Consider the following 26,176-nt stretch of genomic DNA (forward strand, 5'->3'; position numbering starts at 1 on the left):
TTAAAAGAGCCTTTGACACAGTCTTGACCTTAATATTTCTGAGTGGTATTGCCTCTGGAAATCTAGAAGTTGCACACATGATGGTTAACAAATACTGATTCCCAGCTTTAGAGTTTGGCAATGGGCCAAATCCACAATCACCTTCGAAAAGGGTTCACCAAATGCAGGAATAGGCTGCAAAGGAGCCACAGAGGGACTTTGATTCGGTTTACCTACCATCTGACATGTGTGACAAGTCCTACAAAACATCACAACATCCTTCCTCACACCAGGCCAAAAGAATTGTTTCAAAATCTCTCTTACAGTTTTATTCACACCAAAATGAACAATTAAAGGCATACTATGGGCCAGGTTTAAAATCTCATTCCTATAAACTTTAGGAACTACAACCTGGTGAATAACTGCCCATTCCTCACTGGCAGGAACATCCGCTTCCTCATTAACACTCAATTTTTGAAATAATATCCAGTTGGCACCTTCTCAATCTCATCATTTGAGAGTGCTTTTTCTCTCAATTCAGTAAGCTCAGGGTCTTTAGTCTGCTCCATTATAAATTCTTTCCTGGATAGAGTCAAATCTTTATATTCAGACTCAATACAAGGATTTTGATCAAGTGAAAACAGAGAAGTTTCTGACAAGTTATTGTAACTTGCATCCTGTTTAGGGCTGTTACAGGGAACAAAAATCAGGCTGCTCAGGACTATCTGCCTTGGCTAATTCTTTAGCCCTAGCTCAAGTCACTGCACAGGATGGATAAACACCTGAATCGTTCTTGGATTCATCAATAATTGATTTGGTCGTTAGCTGTACCACAGGGACAATTTTTGCACCTGCAAGGTCATTCCCTAATAACAAAAACTCCTTCCACTGGTAAACTAGGTCATATCCCTATTTTAACAGGTCCTTCTACTAACTCTGACTTTAAAATTACCTTGTGCAGAGTTAATTTAAAATTACCTAGTGCCTCGCACTAGATTTACCTCACTAGTAGCAGTCTCTGCACCAAAATTTAAAACACTGTCTAACAAGATAGATTGGGAAGCCCCAGTATCTCTAAGGATTTTCAGTGGCACTTGGGGTCACCCAACATTCAGAGAGACAAAACCCTCTGACACAAAAGAACAGAATTCCTCCCTAATCTCATCCAACATTTCAGCATTTACCCCAGCAAGGACTGATCTTTAACATGTCCTAAACCCTTTTGATTTTTGGGTTTAACTACTTGCAAACAAGCATTTGGCACGGATTCCTTTTCTTTCTTTTTCTTCAAGAGGGAACAATTAGCTATCACATGACCAGGTTTCTTACATTAATAACAAGTATGCTCAGCAGGTTTCTCCAGCACTGGCTTCTGATCATCCTTCCCCTTTTGACTACTTCCCCATTTAATCTCCGGTTTACCTAGATTATCCTTATAACTCTTTTGGAAGGTCTTAGTTTGTCCCCATTTGGATTTATGGGTTAAAGCATACTCATCTGCCAACCTAGCATTTTCTTGCAAAGTTTCCACCTCCTTCTCATTTAGATATGTTGTTATTTCAACTGGGACACTTTTTAAAAAAATCCTCCACTAAAGTCAATTCTCTCAATTTGTCATAATCCCATCTATATTTTTAGACGTGCATGATCATTCAAAACACACTCTCTTTTCAGCAGCAAATTTCCATATACGTCTGGTCTGCAGACTTCAGGTCCCTAGATTTTTGTCTGTAAGCTTCAGGCACTAATTCATAAGCTTTAAGCACAGCTTGTTTTACTTTTGTACAGCTGTGTCCCTAACAGACAAGGCAGAACAAGCTTGGTAAGCTTTACCTTTAATCACACTTTGCAACATAAGAGCCCACCTATCCTGTGGCCACTTTGAACTCTCAGCAACTTTTTCCAAAATGTTGGAAATATCGATCAACCTGATCTTCCTAAAAGGAAGGACTAATCGAACCTCCCTACTGGCTATAAAGCTATCACCAAGAGCAGAAACAAAACCCGCACAATTCATTTCTAACTCATGCTACCTCTCTCTCTCCTTTTCCTCAGCCTCCATCCTCTTCATTGCTAGATCAGCCTCCATCTTTGCTAGCTGCACCTGGGCATCAGAAATTTCTGGTTTACTCCCAGGAAGCTGTTTCAACACTTCCTCCTCAAACACCTTCACCTCCACATAACAGCCAGCTATCAGTTTCTGAATATCTGCCTTTTTCATAGACGGCTTTGCTGCTGCAATCTTTAACTTTTTAGAAATGTTCAGCAAATCGTCCTTCCTCAACCCGTGCAATCCCTCAGAGGTTGGCATTTCAAGAAATTCATCGACATCCATTGCTGCTAGTTTCCACACACACAAGCCAATTGAAAAGAAATGTATCAGGCCGACCAACAATCAATTGTCCAATAAGCCCCAATTTGTTCAAACCCAGACCTCTCGTACCAGTCTTGAGTTTGATCTCAGACTACTCTCATCAATCTTGGGATCGATTGCGGATGAGCCCCCAATTTTGTTACGTACTAGCAACAATAGAAACACAAAGAGCCATGTATAAGTGTTAGAAACTATTTTATTAATAATTACTTGTGATAATAAAAGTAAAAACATTAGATATTAAATATTAACCCTAAAACTAAACTCGAAGTGTGTGTGTGGCAAATTCCCAAACTCCAAGTCCAGGAATAGTTCTCAAAGTTCAGTTCAGCAAGTCATAAGGTAGAACATGAGCAAAGGCTTTTGCAAAACCACCGTTGACTGGAGAGAAAATGTAGAGAGAATGTGGAGAGAAATTACGAAATCCACATGTTCCACGATGGAACCCATACGACACCTCAATCTCCGATGATCTCCACTGCTTTGTTCCAAAGTATCTTCCGAAGGCATTCGATACGTGGCCGCCCACAGAAATACCTGTTTTCCAGTAGAGGTTAACTACAAAGTGGACTCCACTTGATTGTCACTCCAATCCATGTATGAATTTTTGGAGCAGGCACAGCTATTGTTCTTCATCCATTGATACGGAGACCAGCAGTCACTGTCTCTCTTTCTCTCTCTCTCCTCCGACTCACTGAGCAAAACCGCCAGCACGTTGTTATAGTCTTGCTGTCTTGACAACATCACACACAAAACTACTATTCTACTGTCCAGGTGCCTTAAAGGGACATTCACCAAATAGCAACCTGGCTCGTAACAGTAGTAATCAACAAGTTTCAAAACCTGGGCCTCTGTACCTCCCTTTGCAACTGGATCCTTGACTTTCTTATCAGGATGTCATAGTAAATGCAGTTCGGTAAAAACATCCCTTCCTCGCTGACAATCAACACAGGCATACCTCAAGGATGCGTGCTTAGCCCAATGCTCTACACTCATGACTGTGTGGTTAAGCACAGCTCAAACACCATCTATAAATCTGCCAATGAAACCACTGTCATTGGCAGAATCTCAGATAGCAATGATGAGGCGTATAGGAGTGATATAGATTGGCTGGTTGAGTGGTGTCCATAACAATAACCTCACACCCAACATCAGCAAGACCAAGGAATTGATTGTGGACTTCAGGACATGGAAGTCGGAAGAACACACACCAGTCCTCATTGAGGGGTCAGCAGTTGGAAAGGGTGAGCAGCTTCAAGTTCCTGGGCATCAACATCTCAGAGGATCTATCCTGGGGCCCCAACACACTGATGCAATCACAAAGGGGGCATGCCTCAAGACTACAAATTTCACAACATATGTCAGTGATAATAAACCTGATTTTGATTATATCCTTCCATTCCTGCATATCATGCACCTATACAAGAGCCTCTTAAACACCTCTATCGTATCTGCCTCCACCACCACCTCTAGCAGTGCATTCCATGAGCCCACTATTCTGTGTAAATAAAAGCTGGGCAGCTTTGAACTTCTCCTTTGAACTTGCCCCCCTCACCTTAATGCATGCCCTCTACTATTAGACACTTTGACTCCAGGGGAAAAAGGCACAGCCTTATCTATGCTACAGACACTATCTATGCCTTCATGAGGCATAGACACTATCTATGCCTCATAAAATTTATAAACTTCTATCAGGTCTCCCCTCAGCCTCCGCCACTCCAGAGAAAACAACCCAAGTTTGTCCAACCTCTCCTCAGAGCAGAAGCCCTCCAATCCAGGCAGCATCCTAGTAAACCTCTTCTGCACCCTCTCCAAAGCCTCCACAATCCCTTCCTATAATGGGGCAACTAGAAGTGAATGCAGCCTAACCAGAGTTTTATAAAGCTGCAACACAACTTCCTGACTTGAACTCAATGCCTTTACTAACAAAGGTAAGCATGCCATATACCTTCTTTACCCCCCTAGTGTGGCCACTTTCAGGGAGCTATGGACTTCGACCCCAAGGATTCCTCTGTATGTCAACACCTGTTCAGGGTACTGCCATTAACTGTATACTTTCCCAGTAAATGGCATACACGTGTTTCTAAACTTCAATTTTGTAAGCCCAATATTATGTAATAATTTTTTTTTTTAAAAGAGGATGGTAGGAATCTTGGAATGCACTGCCCCTGGGTGGTGGAGCATATATTCTTCACAATGTTTAAGAAATACCAAAATGAGCACTTGAATCTCCAAACTACAGAGGCCCATGGACCAAGTGCAGGTAAATGGAAATAGTACAGATTTTTTACTTGGCAGTCAGCATGAACAAAGTGGGCTGAAGGGCTATTTTTATGCTGTATGATTTCCAATAACTTTTTTTTAAAACATTGCAGATTTGTTAACTCCTTGCCCAACATTCAGTTATACTGATGTTTGCTATACTGAAGCACTTTTCTTTAATGGACCATTAACGTCCAAGATACAGGAAACCTCAGTTGCCACCGTAATTAAAAACACAACACATCACTATTGTGCTTAGTTATCTACCAACAAGTTTTTCCATTCCCCACCCCCCCCCCCGAGATAAAATTTAATTTTGTAACAGTAATTTGACACTGAAAGCCAGAATGTAAAATTGCATTCTCCCCCGCCCCCCACCCCATACTAATCACTCTCCATTGTTTCTGTACTGATCACCGTCAGCCTACCATTTTACTCTCATATCCTCTCTCATTCTCATCACTGCCTGACTGCCATGCACCCATCAAATATTTTGGTCATTTTCTGCCCATTTCAAAAATGCTTCCAATTTTCAGGTTTATTACTCTTTGTTGCAACATTACAAGCCTAATTTGAGTATCCTTAATCTCCACTGCATCATGCTATGTACCTTGCTGATGCCAAAACAAAAATCACAAAGAAAAAAGAATTACAAAATTGATTTTATCATTTGCTGCCTTCAAGAGTATTAAACCCTGACCTGTACTTTCTCAGAGAGCAGTTGATTGCTAGACAGGCAGCTGCTGGATCACCTCCATGCCGACCCATGGGAAGTAAAGGAAGTGGGTCAATGCTTTTAAAGAGATCTCATCCAGGGTAGAGATGACTGAGAACAGTTTTGAGAGAAAAAAAAATGGAGTTGGAAGTGTGGGATACATAATGCATGATCTCTCCCCAGGAGAGATGTCCCCCACCCTCCTCCTCTATCATATGAAGCAGGCCTGAGAATGCCTTATGTTCAGCACAACCAGGGTTTACAGATTCAGGGGCCAGTGAATACATTTACCAGTTCAGAGAAGCCCATTCGAAAGGAAGTCTTTCCATATAAAAATTAATGGGAGGCTTCTTTAAATAAAAATTTCATCCTTCGGAGGGGAGCACTTTAAAGTGACACATTACTCACCGCAGACTTCTTTGTCTCATTTAAATTAATCTGATCCAATTAGTCATTAAATAATGAAAACAAGCCATGAACATTGATGATGTCATCTGTGGGACATGCAACAGTTGGTGAAACCTCTTTAGGGCAAGTGACCATAGAACACTACAGCACAGAAAACAGACTATTCGCCCCTTCTAGTCTGTGCTGAAACAGTATTCCGCTAGTCCCATTTACCTGCACCCGTCCATAACCCTCCAACCTCTCCCGTCCATGTATCTATCCAATTTATTCTTAAAACTCAAGAGTGAGCCCGCACTTACCACATCAGATGGCAGCCCGTCCATACTCCCCCACTCTGAGTGAAAAAGTTCCCCCTAATGTTCCCCAAAACCTTTCCCCTTTCACCATAAAGCCATGTCCTCTCGTACTTATCTCTCCTAATCTAGGTGGAAAGAGCCTGCTCGCATTAACTCTGTCTATGCCCCTCAATTTTGTAAACCTGTGTCAAATCTCCTCTCATTCTTCTGTGCTCAAGGAATAAAGTCCTAACTTGTTCAATCTTTCCCCGTAACTCAACTCCTGAAGACCCAGCAACATTCTAGTAAATTTCCTCTGCAGTCTTCAATCTTACAACTATCCTTCCTATAGTTAGGTGACCAGAACTGCACACAATATTCCAAATTTGGCCTCACCAATGTCTTATACAACCTCACCATAACATCCCAACTCCTATACTCGATACTTTGATTTAAGAATGCCAGAAGCCTTTTTTAACAACCCTGTCTACCTGTGACACCACTTTCAGAGAATTACGTATCTGAACTCCCAGATCCCTTTGTTCCTCTGCACTCCTCACTGCCCTACCATTTACTGTGTATGTCCTACCTTGATTTGTCCTTCCAAAATGCAACACCTCACACTTGTCTGCATTAAATTCCATCTGCCATTTTCTGGCCCATTCTTCCAGTTGGTTCAGATCCCTCTGCAAGCTTTGAAAGCATTCCTCACTGTCCACTACACCTCCAATCTTAGTGTCATCAGCAAACTTGCTGATCCAATTTACCACATTATCATCTAGATCATTGATATAGACAACAAACAACAATGGCCCCAGCCCAGATCCCTGAGGCACACCACTACTCACAGGCCTCCAGTCTGAGAAACAATCATCCACTACCACTCTGTCTTCTCCCACACAGCCAATTCCGAATCCAGTTTACAACCTTCCATGGATACCTAGTGTCTGAACCTTCTGACCTAACTCCATGTGGGACCAGGTCAAAGGCCTTACTAAAGTCATGTAGACAACATCCACAGCCTTTCCTTCATCTACTTTGTGGTAACCTCCTCGAAAAACTCTACAAGATTCGTTAAACACGATCTACCCTTGGACAAAGCCATGCTGACTATCCTTAATCAGCCCTTGGCTGTCTAAATACTTGTATATCCGATCTCTCAGAACACCTTCCAATAGTTTACCTACTACTGATGTCAGGCTCCTCACTGGCCTGTAATTACCTGGTTTACTTTTAGATCCTTTTTTAAACAACGGAACAATATGAGCTCCCTCCAGTCCTCCGGCACTACACCTGTGGCCAAGGACATTTTAAATATAATCTGCCAGGGCCCTGCAATTTCTACACTAGTCTCTCTCAAGGTCCGAGGAAATATCAGGCCCGGGGGATTTATCTACCTTTATTCGCTGTATGGCAGCAAGCACCTCCTCCTCTTTAATCTCTATATGTTCCATGATTACTATTGCTTGTTTTCCTTCCTTCCATATACACTATGCCAGTTCCCTGAGTAAATACTGATGCAAAGAAAATGCTTACGATCTCCCCCATCTCCTGAGGTTCTACACATAGATGACCATTCTGATCTTCTAGGGGGACTAATTTTGTCCCTTACTATCCATTTACTTTTCATATACTTGTAGAAACCCTTTGGGTTTACCTTCACATTATCTGCCAAAGCAACCTCATGTCTCCTTTTAGCCTTCCTGATTTCATTTTTTTTAGTATTTTCTTACATTTCTATACTCCTCAAGTACCTCATTTGTTCCTAGTTGCCTATACCTGCTATACACCTCTCTTTTTTTTCTTAACCAGAACGCCAATATCCCTTGAAAACCAAGGTTCCCTATGCCTGTTAACTTTGCCTTTAATCCTGGCAGGAACATGCAAACTCAGTGATACCTGGTCCAACATCCCAAAGGACAGGACTTCCTCTGAAAATGGACAAAAACACTTGAAAACAGCCTATTTCAGCCAGTACCACTGCCTCTTATGTTATTCAGTCTCTCATGATCACTATCTTGTCACAGCATAGTCATTCTCTTTGTTCTCACCACCCCTTCACCTTCTTAGAAACCTAAAACTTTTGATTTCTTAAATATCCTCAGTTCTAATGAATGGTCACCACCTGAAGTATTATCTGTGTTTCTCTCCACAGATGTTGCCTGGCCTGCATACCATTTTATCTGCAACCCACTGCTGGTTGGAACTGTTTAAGCCCCACAAGGTTCAAAGAAGCACAAGAAATAAAAGCAGGTGCAGGCCATACACAGAATCTGCTTGGCTTTTCATGATATTGGTTCATCTAATAATTCACTTCAACTCCACTTTCCTGCCTAAACCTCAAACCCTCACTTCCAAGCCTTCAACATAATTAATGACTGCATCCATAACTCACTGGGTAGAGGATTCCAAAATATTCACAGTCAGAAGAGAAAGATTTCCTCATCTCCATCTAACTGGACAACCTTTAGAGAATCAGAGTCATACTCCACAAAAATGGGCCTTGGCCCGAAGCATTCACACCAACTCTTAAGCACCCATCTACATTAATCTCATTTTTTCCTCTCCTCTCCTCTCCATCAACTTCACCCACTCACCAGGGGAAACTTATGGTGGCCAATTAACTTACTAATGTTTGGCATGTGGAAGGAAACCAGAACACCAGAGGGAAACCAACACAGTCAAAGGCAGAAAGAAATCTACAGACTTCAGCATCTAAGGACAGGATCAAACTTGGGTTGCTGAAGCTGTGAGGCAGCAGTACTAACTGCTGGGCCATGATGTATTGCCAAATTCTAGACTCTCACCAAGAGAAGCATCCCCACAGTATCAATCAAGCTCCCAGAGAAACTTAAATGTCAATAAAATCTGCTCTCATTGTTTTCACAAGGGCATTAGCCTAATCTACTCTCTTTCCTCATAACATAATCCTTTCTCTGAACTGTATCTTTGAAGCACATTCTTCCTTAAGTACAGAGACCAAAACTGTACACATTTCTCCAGATGTGGCCTCACCAAAACACAGTACAGTTGCAGCAAGACTTACCTGTATTTGTATCCATCCTTCTTGCAGTAACTACTAAAGAAGTCAGTATGAACATCATTATCTACTAACAGCATTCACCATTAGATACAAAATCAGCTCCAAGGAAGAGCAAAGACCTTGTTTTTCAATATAGAAGAAAAGCACTAGATATGGCTCCGATAGGCACAGGTACTCAATTTTAAATGACTTCTTGATAATTTGAAAGTGTTTTAGGAAATATTTGTAATGCTTGTTAATTATTACTAAATATTTCATTGAAAATCCAAGCAGCATCAGGAATAAGGGTGATGAACTGAGAGCTTGGAAAGTACATGGGACTACAATATTGTGGCTATTACAAAGACATGGCTGACACCAGGGCAGGAATGGATATTGAATGTTCCTGGTTTTCAGTGTTTTAAGAGGGATAGAGAGGGGGGAAAAGAAGAGGAGGAGGGGTGGCGATACTGGTCAGGGACAATATTACAGCTGCAGAAAGGGTGGATAATGTAGAAGGGTCCTCTCTAGAGTCAATATGGGTGGAGGTTAGGAACAAGAAAGCAGCAGTTACTCCACTGGGAGTATTCTATAGGCCCCCCGGTAGCAGCAGGGATACCAAGGAGCAGATTGGGAGGCAGATTTTGGAAAGATGCAAAAAAATAACAGGGTTATTATAATGGAAGACTTCAACTTCCCAAATATTGATTGGCACCTGCTTAGTACCAAAGGTTTAGATGGGGCGGTGTTTGTTAAGTGTGTCCAGGACGGATTCCTGTCACAGTATGTTGACAGGCCGACTAGAGGGAATGCCATATTAGATCTAGTTTTAGGTAATGAACCGGGTCAGGTGACTGATCTCTTGGTGGATGAGCATTTGGGGGAACAGCGACCACTGCTCCATTACCTTTGGCATTGTCATGGACAGGGATAGGAGCAAAGAGGACGGGAAGATGTTTAATTAGGGAAAAGGTGAATTATGAGGCTATATGGCTAGAATTTGAGAATGTAAATTGGGATGACATTTCTGAAGGGAAATGTACTATGGAGATGCGGTCGAGGTTCAGGGATCTTTTGCAGGATGTTAGGGATAAATTTGTCCCGGTGAGGCAGAGAAGGAATGGCAGGGTGAAGAAGGAGGTGGAACAACTAGTTAGGAAAAAGAGGGCAGCATACACAAGGTGTAAGCAGCAAGGATCAGATAGGGCTCGTGAGGAATATAGAGTAGCAAGGAAGGAACTTAAGAAGGGGCTGAGGAGAGCAAGAAGGGGACAAGAAAAGGCTTTAGCAAGTAGGGTCAAGGAGAATCCCAAGGCTTTTTTCTCGTACGTGAAGAGCAGAAGGATGGCTAGGGAAAAGGTAGGTCTGATTAAAGACAAAGGTGGGAAGATGTGCCTGGAAGCTGTGGAAGTGGGTGAGGTTCTCAATGAATACTTCTCTTCAGTATTCACCAAGGAGAGGGGTCTTGATGACACTGAGGACAGTGTTGGTAAGGGTAATGTTCTAGAGTATGTAGATATCAAAAGAGAGGATGTGTTGGAGCTGTTAGAAAATATTAGGACAGATAAGTTCCCGGGGCCTGACGGAATATTCCCCAGGCTGCTTTGTGATGAGAGGGCAGAGATCACTGAACCGTTGGCTAGGATCTGAGTCCTCGTTGGCCACGGGAATGGTACCGGAGGATTGGAGGGTGGCGAATGTTGTTCGCTTATTCAAAAAAGATAGTAGGGATAGTCCGGGGAATTATAGACCAGTGAGCCTTATGTCTGTGGTGGGCAAGCTGTTGGAAAGGATTCTTAGAGATAGGATCTGTGGGCATTTAGAGAATCATGGTCTGATCAGGGACAGCCAGCATGGCTTTGTGAAGAGCAGATCATGTCTCACAAGCCTAATAGTGTTCTTTGAGGAGGTGACCAGACAGATTGATGAGGATAGTGCAGTAGACGTGGTCTACATGGATTTCAGTGAGGCAGTTGACAAGGTTCCACATGGGAGGCTTCTTCAGAAGGTCAGAGACCAAGGGATCCAGGGAGGCTAGGCTGTGTGGATTCAGAATTGGCTTGCCTGTAGAAAGCAGAAGGTTGTGGTGGATGGAGTGTATTCGGATTGGAGGGCTGTGACTAGTGGTGTCCCACAGGGATCAGTTCTGGTACCTATACTTTTTGTGATATTTATTAATGATTTAAATGAGGGGGTGGAAGGGTGGGTTAGCAACTTTGCAGATGACACAAAGATCGGTAGTGTAGTGGATAGTGTGGAGGGCTGTCGAAGCTTACAGAGGGATATTGATAGGATGCAGAGCTGGGCTGACAAGTGGCAGATGGAGTTCAATCCGGAGAAGTGTGAGGTGGTACACTTTGGAAGGACAAACTCAAGGTGAAGTACAAGGTTTAATAGCGGGATTCTGGACAGCGTGGAGGAGCAGAGGGATCTGGGGTTCATATCCACAGATCACTGAAGGTTGCCTCACAGGTGGATAGGGTAGTTAAGAAAGCTTATGGGAATGTTAGCATTCATAATTGTGGGATCGAGTTTAAGAGCCGCGGAGTAATGTTGCAGCTTTACAAAACTCTGGTTAGACCACACTTAAGAGTACTGTGTCCAGTTCTGGTCGCCTCATTATAGGAAGGATGTGGAGTCATTGGAGAGGGTGCAGAGGAGATTTACCAGGATGCTGCCTGGATTTGAGAGTATGGATTATGAGGAGAGGACTAAAGGAGCTAGTGGCTTTACTCATTGGAGAGAAGGAAGATGAGAGGAGCCTTGATAGAGGTATACAAAATATTAAGAGGAATAGATAGAGTGGACAGCTAGCGCCTCTCCCCAGTGCACCAATGCTCAATACAAGAGAGCATGGCTTTAAGGTAATGTGTGGGAAGTTCAAGGGAGATGTCAGAGGAAGGATTTTCACCCAGAGAGTGGTTGGTGCATGGAATGCGCTGCCTGGGGTGTGCTGGATGCATACAAGTGTCAAGTTCAAGAGATATTAGATAAGCATATGGAGGAATTTAAAATAGAGGGATATGTGGGAGGAAGGTGTTAGATAGTCTTAGGTGTGGTTTGAAGGTCGGCACAACATGGTGGGCCGAAGGGCCTGTATTGTGCTGTATTGCTTCTATGGTTCTATGGAAAATGGCCTATTTTTTTATTAACTTTTTTTTAAAAACCAAATAAAAGCTCTTAATTTCTAAAAGATTAAAGGTTTTTAAATTTTCTAGGCTGTCCAAACAACCTAGAGGTGCGAGGCATATGCTCTTGTCAGTTTAGGCCAATTTTGCCACTACCTCATGTGCCATTACATTTAAAACAACACTTAACAAGACTACAAAGCTTCATCAAAGCCAATACAAGGAAATCTCTCAAGATTTTTAAAATCAGATTCTACTGGGAAGAACACAAAGCAACTAACCAATTTTATTCAAAGTCTCATGACTACCACACTTAAGCCATTGAACACAATGTTTTTGGGTACTCTCCATGCATGACCGCAAGAAACTGTTGAACTACATACCGGCAATATTAATACACAACTGATTGCAAAACAAAGTATAAAATAAACTGCTAGCTAGCTTCAAAATCATAACGTGTAAAGAATCATGGTGCTGCCGTTTCTAATAAAATTATTAACCTCCTTAAACCTTGCAGCACAGTAGGCAGTGATTTGACTCCATCACTTCTTTGTTTTCATTTGCTCAAGGAATTCACAACTAAACCAATGGTCCTCTCTTCACAATAGCTTCTCCCCATCTTCCAGTAAAGAATCATTTTCAACTTTCCCTTCCCGCTTTAGTGTACATTTTCAGCTGCGGGTGTTACTGAAAACATGCCATTCAGGACATAGGCCATACTGAGCAGAGGCTGAGGGTGGGCAGGGTTGGAAAGGGTGATGGGGAGGGAAAGAAGGACTTGTGGGTGGAAAAAGAGAATCTGCAGCTGTTGGCTGAGGGTTAGTGCTAGAACAGGGTTGGCAATCATTCAGGCAGCTAGAGCAAGGGTTCGGCAAACAATATTGGTGTAGGGGTCAATAAAATAAATGATTGAGATTGGGTGTCTGGGTTGTGAAGATCACATAAATGACCTTGGTCATTAGCCTCTCAGCAAATTGTGAGGGGTGGGGTCTCCTGGGTTAAAATGAAAATAGGGTGGACTCAAATGGGGCAATGGGATGGGAAAAGAAGAGCATGGCACCTTGCAGGGAAGGATCTCTACTGATCAAATGTGGAGCTTCCCTCAGTGGACCCTCAATCCAACAATGTACAGTGGAAACCTCGTTGGTCATTCGCAGACTACTGATCTAATTTTTTCTCACAATGCTCCAAAAGGAGCAATGTTTTGTACGGTGCTGCAAACCCCTGCACACTGGATGTATGTTGATGCAATTTCCAAAAGGGTGATTTGCAACTGGAATCTCCCAGTCAAATTTCAAGAGTGGTGCAATATGACTGGAAATATTTCTATTCAGTAGAGCAAGTGGTGCTGAAAAGAAAGCAGCAAGAAAAAAATCTGAATTTCAAGGTGGTCTTTTCTAATAGTAGAATGCCACAAAGTGCTTTACTGCAAAGTAATTCCTTTTGAAGTGCATTCCCTATTGGACGTTGGAAACATGCAAGCTATTTTGTGCAGAGCAAACTTTATCAAATAGTGGAATACTAATGGTCTGATCATCTGTTTCTTCAGTTGTTCATTGAGGTATAAGCATTTCCCAGTACACCAAGGATAAAAACTTTGCTCTTATTGAAGAAGGGACCCAAGGAACAACTTCTTCATGCAGAGGGCAGTGCATGTATGGCACAAACTGTCAGAGAAAGTGGTTGAGGCAGTACAATAACATTTAAAAAGGCATTTGAACAGGTAGACGGCCAGGAAAGGTTTAATAGGAAAGGTTTAAAAGGATATTAGCCAAACTCAGGTAAATGGACTAGCTTAGATGAGCATCTTAGTTGGCATGGACGAATTGGAACGAAAGGCCTGTTTCTGTGCTATATGAAACAGTGGAACTGTTTTTGCTCCCACTTGGCAGTGTAGATGGAGCCTCTGTTGAACTTTTCATCAAAAGGACTTCCAACTGTGTGACACTGTTTCAGTGTCTAGAATTTTTTTTTTGCTTTATGTCCCTGATTGGGGTTTGCACCCACACCTCCAGGCACAAAATTCTACACAATATTGACACCAGGAGTAAGGAGATAAACAAATCATCAGTGAAAACAGCAAACTAATTCACAATGAATTATTGCTGGCTTTCAGTTATCAAAAAAACAATTTTAATACAATGTTCTTAATCTGTTCAATATCAAAACTTTCATATTAAAAAAAGCACTATCCAAATCTCCTCTTAGCCTTCCATCAGAGCTAATATTATTCAAATATTAACTCAAAGCCCAGACTGCTCTCTCAGATGCACATAAAACATCCCCTGGCATAATTTGGAAGTAGAGCGGTGTTATTTTCAGAGAATGTTTTCTATTATATAAACTATACGATACAATTGACATGATAATTCTATTATTAACATTGCGGATGTAGTTCCCTTATTCAAGAAAGGAGTAGAGATAGCCCAGGATATTATAGACCGGTGAGTTTTACCTCATGGTTGGTAAGCTGATGGAGAAGATCCTGAGAGGCAGGATTTATGAACATTTGGAGAGGTATAATATGATTAGGAATAGTCAGCACAGCTTTGTCAAGGGCAGATCCTGCCTACGAACCTGAGTGAATTTTTTGAGGATGTGACTAAGTACATCGATGAAGGGAGAGTAGCAGATGTAGTGTATATGGATTTCAGCAAGGCATTTGATAAGGTACCCCATGCAAGGCTTATGAGAAAGTGAGGCGGCATGGATCCAAGGGGACATTGCAATGTGGATCCAGAACTGGCTGGCCCACAGAAGGCAAAGAGTGGTTGTTGAAGGGTCGTATTCTGCATGGAGGGTCAGTGACCAGTGGTGTACTCCGGGATCTATTCATGGACCCTTACTCTTTGTGATTTTTTATAAACGACCTGGATGAGGAAGTAAAGGGATGGGTTAGTAAGTTTGCGAATGACACAAAGCTTGGAGGTGTTGTGGATAGTATAGAAACATAGAAAAACTACAGCATAATTCAGGACCTTCAGCCCACAAAGCTGTGCCGAACATGTCCCTACCCAAGAAATTACTAGGCTTACCCATAGCCCTCTTATTTCTCTCAGCTCCATGTACCTATCCAACAGTCTCTTAAAAGACCCTATCGTATCTGCCTCCACCACCGTTGCGGCAGCCCATTCCACGCACTCACCACTCTGAGTAAAAATACTTACCCCTGACATCTCCTCTATACCTACTCCCAGCAACTTAAAACCTATGTCCTCTTGTGGCCACCATTTCAGCCCTGTGGAAAAGCCTCTGACTATCTACCCAATCAATTACCTCTCATCATCTCATATACATCTATCAGGTCCCCACTCATCCGTCATCACTCCAAGGAGAAAAGGCCGAGGTCCCTCAACCTGCTTTCATAGGGCATGCTCTGCATTCCAGGCAGCATCCTTGTAAATCTCCTCTGCACCCTTTCTATGGCTTCCACATCCTTCCTGTAGTGAGGTGACCAGAACTGAGCACAATACTCCAAGTGGGGTCTGACCAGGGACCTATATAGCTACAACAATACCTCTCGGCCCCTAAATTCAATTCCCCAATTGATGAAGGACAATACACCATATGCCTTCTTAACCAGAGTCAACCTGCGCAGCCGCTTTGAGTGTCCTATGGACTCGGACCCCAAGATCCCTCTGATCCTCCACAATGCCAAGAGTCCTACCATTAATACTATATTCTGCCATCATATTTGACCTACCAAAATGAACCACTTCACACTTATCTGGGTTGAACTGCATCTGCCACTTCTCAGCCCAACTTTGCATCCTAACCTCTGACATCCTAACCTCTATCCACAATACCCTCAACCTTTGTGTCATTCACAAACTTACTAACCCACCCTCCACTTCCTCATCCAGGTCGTTTATAAAAATCACAAAGAGCAAGGGTCCAGTGCAGATCCCTGAGGTACACCACTGCCGTAAAGTATTCATTAAGTACCTCCGCCATTTCTACCAGATCCATACACTTACCCACTGCTGCACTTGATAGGCCCTATTCTTTTGCATCTTATCCTCTTGCTCTTCACATACTTGTAAAATGCCTTGGGATTTTCCTTAATCCTGCCCGCCAAGGCCTTCTCATGCCCCCTTCTGGCTCTCCTAATCTCCTTCTTAAGCTCCTTCCTATTAGCCTTATACTCTTCCAGATCTCTAACATTACCTAGCTCTCTGAACCTTTTGGAAGCTTTTCTTTTCCTTTTGACTAGATTTATTATAGCCTTTGTACACCACGGTTCCTGTATCCTCTCGTGACTCCCGTCTCATTGGAACATGCCTATGCAGAACTCCACACAAATATCCCCTGAATATTTGCCACATTTCTTCCGTACTTTTCCCTGAGAACATCTGTTCCCAATTTAATCTTCCAATTTCCTGCCTGAGAGCCTCATAATTCCCTTTACTCCAAGTAAACACCTTTCTAGTCTGTCTGTTCCTATCTCTCTCCAGTGCTAATGTAAAGAAGATAGAATTATAATCACTATCACCAAAATGTTCACCCACTGAGAGATCTGACACCTGACCAGGTTCATTTCCCAATATCAAATCAAGCACACCCTCTCCTCTTGTAGGCCTATCTGCATATTGTGTCAAGAATCCTCCCCATCTAAACCCCTCACTGTATGGAGATGCCAATCGATGTTTGGGAAATTAAAATCTCCCATCACAACAACTCTGTTAATATCACACCTTTCTAGGATCTGCTTCCCTATCTGCTCCTCAATATCCGTTACTATTGGGCGGCCTACAATAAAACACCCAGTATAGTTATTGACCCCTTCCTGTTCCTAACCTCCACCCACAGAGACTCCGTAGACAGTCCCTCCATGACGTCCACCTTTTCTGCAGCCATGACGCTATCTCTGATCAACAGTGCCACTCCCCCACCCCTTTTGCCTCCCTCCCTGTCCTTCTGAAACATCTAAAACCCGGCACTTGAAGCAACCATTCCAGTCCCTGAGCCATCCAAGTCTCCATAATGACCACCACATCATAGCTCCAAGTATTGATCCAAGCTCTAAGCTCATCTGCCTTGTTCACAATACTCCTTGTGTTAAAATAGACATCTCAAACCTGTCTGAGCACATCCCTTCTCTATCACCTGCCTATCATACCTACTACTAGCTTTCTCTATTTGAGAGCCAAACACCTCTTCCCCAGTCTCTCCAGTTCAGATCTCACCCCCCAACAATTCTGGTTTAAACTCTCCCCAGTAGCTTTAGCAAACCTCCCTGCCAGGATATTGGTCCCCCTGGGATTCAAGTGAAACCCATCCTCTTTGAGGACTGTCAGAGGTTACAGCAGGACATAGATAGGATGCAGAGTTGGGCTGAGAAGTGGCAGATGCAGTTCAACCCAGATAAGTGTGAAGTGGTTCATTTTGGTAGGTCAAATATGATGGCAGAATATAGTATTAGTGGTAGGACTCTTGGCATTGTGGAGGATCAGAGGGTCCGAGTCCATAGGACGCTCAAAGCAGCTGCACAGGTTGACTCTGTGGTTAAGAAGGCATATGGTGTATTGTCCTTCATCAATCGGGGAACTGAATTGAGGAGCCGTGAGGTATTGTTGCAGCTATATAGGACCCTGGTCAGACCCCACTTGGAGTATTGTGCCCAGTTCTGGTGGCCTCACTACAAGAAGGATGTGGAAGCCATAGAGAGGGTGCAGAGGAGATTTACAAGGATGCTGCCTGGAATGCGGAGCATGCCTTACGAAAGCAGGTTGAGGGAACTCAACATTTTCTCCTTGGAGCGATGGAGGATGAGGGGGAACCTGATTGAGGTATACAAGATGATGAGAGGCATTGATCGGGTGGATAGTCAGAGGCTTTTCCACAGGGCTGAAATGGTGGCCACAAGAGGACATAGGTTTAAGGTGCTGGGGAGTAGGTATAGAGGAGATGTCAGGGGTAAGTTTTTTTTTACTCAGAGAGTGGTGAGTGCGTGGAATGGGCTGCCGGCAATGGTGGTGGAGGCGGATACGATAGGGTCTTTTAAGAGACTGTTGGAGGCCACGGAGCTGAGTAAAATAGAGGGCGATGGGTAAGCCTAGTAATTTCTTGGGTAGGGACATGTTCGGCACAACTTTGTGGGCCGAAGGTCCTGAATTGTGCTGTAGGTTTTTCTATGTTTCTATCAAAATAAATCATCTTGTCATTTATCACAACATTGTTTGTGGAAGCTTGCATTGGACCAATTCATTTCCATGTTAAAAGTAGCTATACTCCAAAAATTCTTTGTTAGCAATAAAACAAAATTAGATGTCCAAAGGTCATGAAAGGCATTACAGGAATGCATTTTTTTATATTTCTCTACTTCAGAGGGAAAAAGCACTCAAACAGATTTTTCATGTTCTTTATAGAGTCAGAGTCATGGAGCATTACAGCATGGATAAAGGCCCTTTGGCCCGACCAGTCCATGGTGCACACACAGCTGGTCCCAATTTCTTGCATTCAGCCCATATGCCTAAGCCCTGCCTCTCCATATACCTATCCAAGTACTTCTTAAATGATACTATTGTACCTGCTTCAACAACTTCCTCTGGCAACTCATTCCATGTACTTACCACCCTCTGCGTGAAAAAGTTGCCCTCAGGTCCCTTTCAAATCTTTACTCTCATCTTAAGACTGTGACCCCTGGTCTTGGATTCCCCTGCCCTGTTACCATCCACCTTATCTATGCCTCTTATAATTTTTAAACACTTCTACAAGGTCATCCCTCATCCTCCTACACTCCAAGGAATAAGACCTAGCTTGGCCAACATATCCTTATAACTCAGGCCCTCTAGTCCTGGGAACCATAGAACAATACAGCACAATACAGGTCCTTCGGCCCACCATGTTGTGCCGACCTTCAAACCATTCCTATGACTCTCTAACCCCTTCCTCCCACATATCCCTCTAACTTAAATTCCTCCATATGCTCATCTAACAAACTCTCCTGAACTTGTCCAATGTATCAGCCTCCACCACCACCCCAGGCAGCGCATTCCATGCACCAACCATTCTCTGGGTGAAAAACCTTCCTCTGACATCACCACTGAACTTCCCACCCAATACCTTAAAGCCATGTCCTCTTGTTTTGAGCATTAGCGCCCTGGCAAAGAGGCGCTGGCTGTCCACTCTATCTATTCCTCTTAATATCTTGTATACCTCCATCATGTCTCCCCTCATCCTCCTTCTCTCCAATGAGAACAGCCCTAGCTCCTTTAGTCTCTCCTCATAATCCATACTCTCTAATCCAGGCAGCATCCTGGTAAATCTCCTCTGTACCCTTTCCAACGCCTCCACATCCTTCCTATAATGAGGCAAACAGAACTGGACACAGTACTCAGGTGTGGCCTAACCAGAGTTTTGTAAAGCTGCACCATCACTTCACGGTTTTTTAAACTCAATCCCCCGACTTATGAAGCTAACATCCCATAAGCTTCTTAACTACCCTATCCACCTGCAAGGCAACTTTCAGTGATCTGTGGATATGAACCCCCAGATCTCTCTGCTCCTCTACACTGCCCAGAATCCTGCGATTAACCTTGTACTTCACCTTGGAGTTTGTCCTTCCAAAGTGTACCACCTCACACTTCTCTGGATTGAACTCCATCTGCCACTTGTCAGCCCAGCTCTGCATCCTATCAATATCACTCTGCAAGCTTCTACAGCCCTCCATACTATCCACAACACTACCGATCTTTGTATCATCTGCAAACTTGCTAACCCACCCTTCCACCCCCTCATCTAAGTCGTTAATAAATATCACAAAAAGTATAGGTCCCAGAACTGATCCCTGTGGGACACCACTAGTCACAGCCCTCCAATCCAAATGCACTCCCTCCACCACAACCCTCTGTTTTCTACAGGCAAGCCAATTTTGAATCCACACGGCCAAGCTTCCCGGATCCCTTAGCCTCTGACCTTCTGAAGAAGCCTACTATGTGGAACCTTGTCAAACGCCTTACTAAAATCCAGGTAGACCACATCCACTGCACTACCCTCATCAATCTTCCTGGTCACCTCCTCAAAGAACCCCATCAGGCTTGTGAGGCAAGATCTTCCCTTTACAAAGCCATGCTGGCTGTCCCTAATCAGTCCATGTTTCTCCAAATGCTCATAGATCTTATCTCTTAGAATCCTTTCCAACAGCTTACCCACAACAGACATAAAGCTCACCAGTCCGTAATTCCCTGGATTATCCCTACTACCTTTTTTTGAATAAGGGGACAACATTCGCCACCCTCCAATCCTCCGGTACCATCCCTGTTGACAACGAGGACTCAAAAGATCCTAACCAACGGTTCAGCAATCTCCTCCCTCCCCTCACGAAGCAGCCTGGGGAATATTCTGTCAGGCCCCGGGGACTTATCTGTCCTAATATTTTCTAACAACTCCAACACATCCTCTCTCTTAATATCTACATACTTGAGGACATTACCCTCACCTACACTGTTCTCAGCATCATCAAGACCCCTCTCCTTGGTGAATACTGAAGAGAAGTATTCATTGAGAACCTCACCCACTTCCACAGCTTCCAGGCACATCCTCCCACCTTTGTCTTTAATCAGACCTACCTTCACTCTAGCCATCCTTCTGCTCTTCACGTACGAGAAAAGCGCCTTGAGATTCTCCTTAACCTTACTCGCCAAAGTCTTTTCATGTCCCCTTCTCGCTCTCCTCAGCCCTTTCTTAAGCTCCTTCCTTGCTACTCTATATTCCTCATGAGCCCTGTCCGATCCTTGCTGCTTACACCTTATGTATGCTGCCCTCTTCTTCCTAACTAGTTGTTCCACCTCTCTCGTCACCCACAGTTCCTTCACCCTGCCATTCCTTCTCTGCCTCACTGGGACAAATTTATCCCTAACATCCTGCAAAAGATCCCTGAACATCGACCACATCTCCATAGTACATTTCCCTTTAAAAATGTCACCCCAATTTACACTCCCAAGTTCTTGCAACATCCTTGTAAATCTTTTCTGCACTCTTTCCAGTTTAACCATGTCTTTCCTATAACAGGGTGATCAAAACTGTACACAGTACTCCAAATGTGGCCTCATCAACGACTTATATAACTGCAACATAGTGTCCCAACACCTATGCTTAATGCCCTGATTGCTGAAGGCCAGCGTGCTAAATGCCTTTTCCACCACTCTGCTGACCTGTAACACCACTTTCAATGAACCATGCACTTGTACTCTGAGGTCCTTGTTCCTAGTGCATACAAATCCAAAATGCATCACCTCACACTTATCTGTATTGAAATCCATTTGCCACTTCTCGACTCACTTCCCTAACTGGTCAAGATCCCCCTGTAATCTAGAATAAATTTCTTCACTATGAAGAACATCTCCTAATTTAATGTCATCCACAAACTTACTGATCAAGCCGTGTGCATTTGCATCAAAATCATTTTTATACATAATGAATAACAAGGGTCCCAACACCGACCCCTGTGGCACACCACTAGTCACCAGCCTCCATTCTAAGAAATAACCTTCAACCACCACCCTTTGCTTCATACCTCTGAGCCAATTTTGAATCCACCTACCTAGCTCTCCCTGATTCCATAGGACCTAACCTTCCAGACCTGCCTACCACGCTGACAAACAACCCTCGACCATCACCCTCAGCTTTCTACCACTGAACCAATATGAATCCAATCTGCCATCTCCCCCTAGACCACATGTGATCTAACCTTCCAGACTAGCCTGCCATGAGGGACCTCGTCAAAGGTCTTGCTAAAGTCCAAACAGACAACATCCACTACCCTACCCTCATCTACCTTTTTGGTTACCTCTTCAAAAAAAAACTCTCAAAGGTTTGTCAAGTACGACTTTCCATGCACAAAGCCATGCTGACTCCTCCAAATCAGACTCTGTCTACCCAAATGCTGGTAGATCCTGTCCCTCAAAATTCAGTCCAGTAACTTCCCCACTATTAATGTCAGGCTGACCGGCTTGTAGTTCCCTAGCTTGTCCTTGCTACCCTTCTTGAACAATGGAACAACATTAGCCACCTTCCAGTCTTCGGGAACTTCACCAGTGGCTTTACTCTTACATTCCTTGCTTCTGTTTATAAAATCCATTCCTATCAGATTTATGATTAATTACAGTATGAGGTAAATATATCCTCATCGCTTTAAACAGGATACATAATGCTGGTATCATCTCCCACAATATACAGTTAAACTTATGTCATCATTCTGCAAGTGATGAACTGCTTTAATTGAAGGGAAATCTAAGTGTATGCATTAATGACCTACATAATTTCAAAGCATAATTTCAAAAGATTACAGATGCTACAAAACTTGGAAATGAACTGATCAATGAGAAGAATAGTAATTTAACTCATGAAGACCTAGATTGACAAATGGGATAGAGACTTGACAATTAAAATTCAACACAGAAGTTTGAAGTCTTAAGTTTGGTAGATAAAATGAGAAAAAGTTGTAAATTATGTGGTGCAACTTTGATAGGGGTACAGGTGCAAATAGGCCCATTTCATTGGAAGGTGCCAGACAACTTCTAAAAATGCATACAAATCAAAAAAATCGCAAGGGGAAAGGTAAGGAAGTTGTACTAAACCTTTATACTGGTCAGGCTACATTGGATGTTGCTGAACACCACAAAATTCAAAACTTTTGCAAGCATAGACAAAAATTTACCAAACAGGCACTTGGGATGAAAGATTTTAGCTCAGTGAAAGGACTAAAGAAAGTGTGGCTGTTCTCCTTACAGTGAAGAAGTTTATAAAAGGATTTGACACATGCTCAACAACATGAAACATGTTGACTGAGTAAATATGGAACCGCAGATGATGACTAACCAGAGGATTCGGATTATATTGGAAGATGAAAGAAACAAGCAGCAAAGAGGAAAAACAGCTTTGAGATCCACTGCCTGGCAGGGTAATGGATGTAGATTCAACAATAGCTTTCAATCAGCAAACTGAATACATTTGAAAAGCAGCAGGTTATGAAGGAAGGCCAAGGGAATGGAACTAATTGCATTGGGTCAATGGGCAGAATGCCCTTTTTCTATATTCTCATTCAATAATTTCATAAATGGTGAAAGAACCACAGGTAAATGATCAAAAGCAAAAAGTAGTCATCATTAATACAGTGCAAGAGTAGAGCAAGCTCCCACCCTAAATCTTCACACTTGACACTCTAATTTGAGGCTGATGCAGACAAAATGAAACTACCCTTGATGGCAGGGAGTTGCAACTCATCCTCTCAAGGACTAGACTCCACTACCAAGGGTCCAGAAGTCAAATGTGACAATCTGTCAGAGGAAATCCCAGATCTGTCCACATCAGGGTTACTGACCCCATCTCAAATAACGAGAATAATGAATTTCTAAGAAAACATCAATAGTAAACAGCTGACAATAAAAATATTAAAGCACCATGCCACGGCAGTAGGTGAAGGGCTAACAGAAGTTGTTTTCTTTTTAATCCCCATACCTGGGCAACACAGTGGTGCAGCCACTGGAGACACTGCCATCCAGCTCCAGCAACCTGGTTATGTATGGGATTCACACATTCTCCCTATAACTATGTGGTTTCCTTCAGATGCTCCAGTTTCCTCTCATATCCCAAAGATGGGTTGGCAAGTTAACTGCCAATCTAGGTTGTCTCTAGTGTGTAGATGAGTGCTAGATTCTGGAAGGAATTAGTGGGAACATGGGGAGAACTTCAAAAAAAAGGGAATACTGTAAATGGTCAGCACAAACTCAGTGGGCTAAAGGGCCCATTTCTGTGCTGTATGGCACCCAATGAAAATTACAAACTAAGGTTATTATGAATTTTGACTATATACTTCACAGAGCTAAGTTGGACTTGGGCCAGCTCTTAGGATGCCTTGGAATTCTTCAGGGAATGCTTTGCTGAATTGAGAGAAATCAAAGAAATTCTTCCCCACTCCTTCCAAACTCAAATTGACAAAACCAAAGAAGCCTGGTGGAATCCTAAATGGAACCTTGATCTCCAAAGCACAGCCCCATTGGGTTTTCCATTCATATGAGTTTTCCTGGAAGACTTTCAAGAATGGGTTTTAGATTTTTAAAAAAATCTCATGCTGGCATAATGAGGGACTACTTTGATAGAAGGCAATGCAAAAGTAAAGCAGAGCAACTTAAATTTTTCATCTATCATGGTGCTTCTACAGATGCACTATTGAAAGTATCCTGATTGGCTGCATCATAGCCTAGAACAGCAATTCCAGTGCACAGGAATGCAAGAGGGTGCAACAAGTAGTGGACACAGCCCTCTCCACCATTGAAAGCATCCACAGGAGGTGCTGCCTTAAGGCAGCAGCATTTATTATCAAGGACCCCCACCACCCAGGTCATGTCCTCCTCTCACTGCTACTATCAGGCAGGAGGTGCAGAAGCCTGAAGTACCACACCGCCAGGTTCAGGAACAGCTACTTTCCTACAGTCATCAGGTTCTTGAAATGACCTGCACAACCTAATTCTACCTCAGCAATGGAAAACTACAGACCACCCTCTTGCACTTATCTCTAATTGTGGTTTTGTTTTGCACTAATGTCTTAATTATCACAGTCTTTTTTCTTCACTGTCTGGTATGATTTATGCACAATTTACATTCTGTGTTGGCTGAACCTACATGCCCATGATGTTGCTGCAAGATTTTCATTCTACCTGTACCTCACCATACTTGTGCATATGACAAAAGGCTCGACTTGACTTGCATACCTGCATGACCAAGAGGGAAACATTTCCCCATTCTCATTATTCTTCAGTCACTAGGGACAAAGTTTAGTTCCTGAAAGGAGGCATGTACAACATGGCAATTGCACTGCTTCTGTTCAAAGGCAACTCAGGAAGTGTCTCTGGCATCATACCCAAATCTAGTTGGCCATACTACATTTTCTCAACCAGCAGTGTGCAAACTCACAAATGTTATAATCAGCAGGAAGCACTTCATACATGTTTAGAAAGATAAATCTGCATTTTCTCATTGTATGATTTATCCCAAAGTCTTTCAGACAGGAGTTGTTAAAAGGACCATGGACAGTGATACCCATGCAACAGTATAAACAGTTGTTATTATCAATACTTGAATAATACAATGAGAAGAAAAAATACATAGTAAAAGAATTGCTGTAAAATTTAACAGGTACCACAAATATTCTGCAGGGATCATTAGTAATTCATAATATTGACCCTGTCATTACTAATTTATAATGCTATTCTAGTCTCCTCATAGCATATTTCAACTGAGCCGCTTGGGCACATAGATGCAACGAGCAACATTGTTTACACTGGATTAATAAAGTTTAATGAGTGGTAAAATTTTTCAGCATAAGACTTAGCTTCAGTTGCAAAACAAAAGCCAAAGTTAAACCACGTATATAGGAAGTTACAAAGCAATCAAAAGTGAAAAAGAGATCTGAGTGAAAACAGACTCCTACCTTTGTAGCGAGCTGCGAGACAGAACTCGTAGCCTCTTCTGGAAGCAATGGATCCTTGCTCTGAACAGGTCATGAAATAGACATTTCAACTACGTTACTGTAGGCAATAGGATCGCAACAGAATTAAGTACAAGAACTAAAAGTTATCTGAAGCCAGGCCCTAAAAGGAAATGCAATGTTATCCATCAGGAAAAAAAAAGCAGAAAATGGAGGAAATAGGAAGCTTATCGGAGGGAGAAACAGTGTTAACGTTGCAGGTTGCTTTCCGGTAGTCCATCTAATCATATGTTTCACTTTATTCGTTTAGACAAAATGCTTAAGCAGCAAAAATGTGCAGACGTTAACATTGATCTGCATGCAACTGAAAGATAACCGGCTTAAGTTCCTCGAAGAGGCGCTCAGAAACTCAGCAATTACGTCTTTTATGAAATTTAATGAAGTACACTATTACTATTATTACCTATCCCTTTCACTACCCACATACACTTGTACTGGCACTCTCCAACTCCTCGCTCAGGTCACTAGGAGCTGCACTCGAGCATTACAACTCTGTAGACACTTCTCCTGCCACCCCAGTGGAT

At 42.8% G+C, this 26,176-nt stretch overlaps 1 protein-coding gene across 1 annotated transcript in view; it reads right to left on the bottom strand.

The window, feature by feature from the left end:
* LOC127575098 (testis development-related protein-like) overlaps positions 1 to 26,176 on the bottom strand; it is a 122,457-nt gene that overhangs the window by 95,289 nt on the left and 992 nt on the right. The window contains exon 3 of the mRNA XM_052024751.1: positions 25,596 to 25,655. Coding sequence (XP_051880711.1) covers positions 25,596 to 25,655 — 60 coding nt within the window. The remainder of the gene's footprint in view (positions 1 to 25,595; positions 25,656 to 26,176) is intronic.

This window comes from Pristis pectinata, chromosome 10 (genome assembly GCF_009764475.1).
Source record: "Pristis pectinata isolate sPriPec2 chromosome 10, sPriPec2.1.pri, whole genome shotgun sequence".
In the NCBI taxonomy this organism is placed as follows: domain Eukaryota; kingdom Metazoa; phylum Chordata; class Chondrichthyes; order Rhinopristiformes; family Pristidae; genus Pristis; species Pristis pectinata.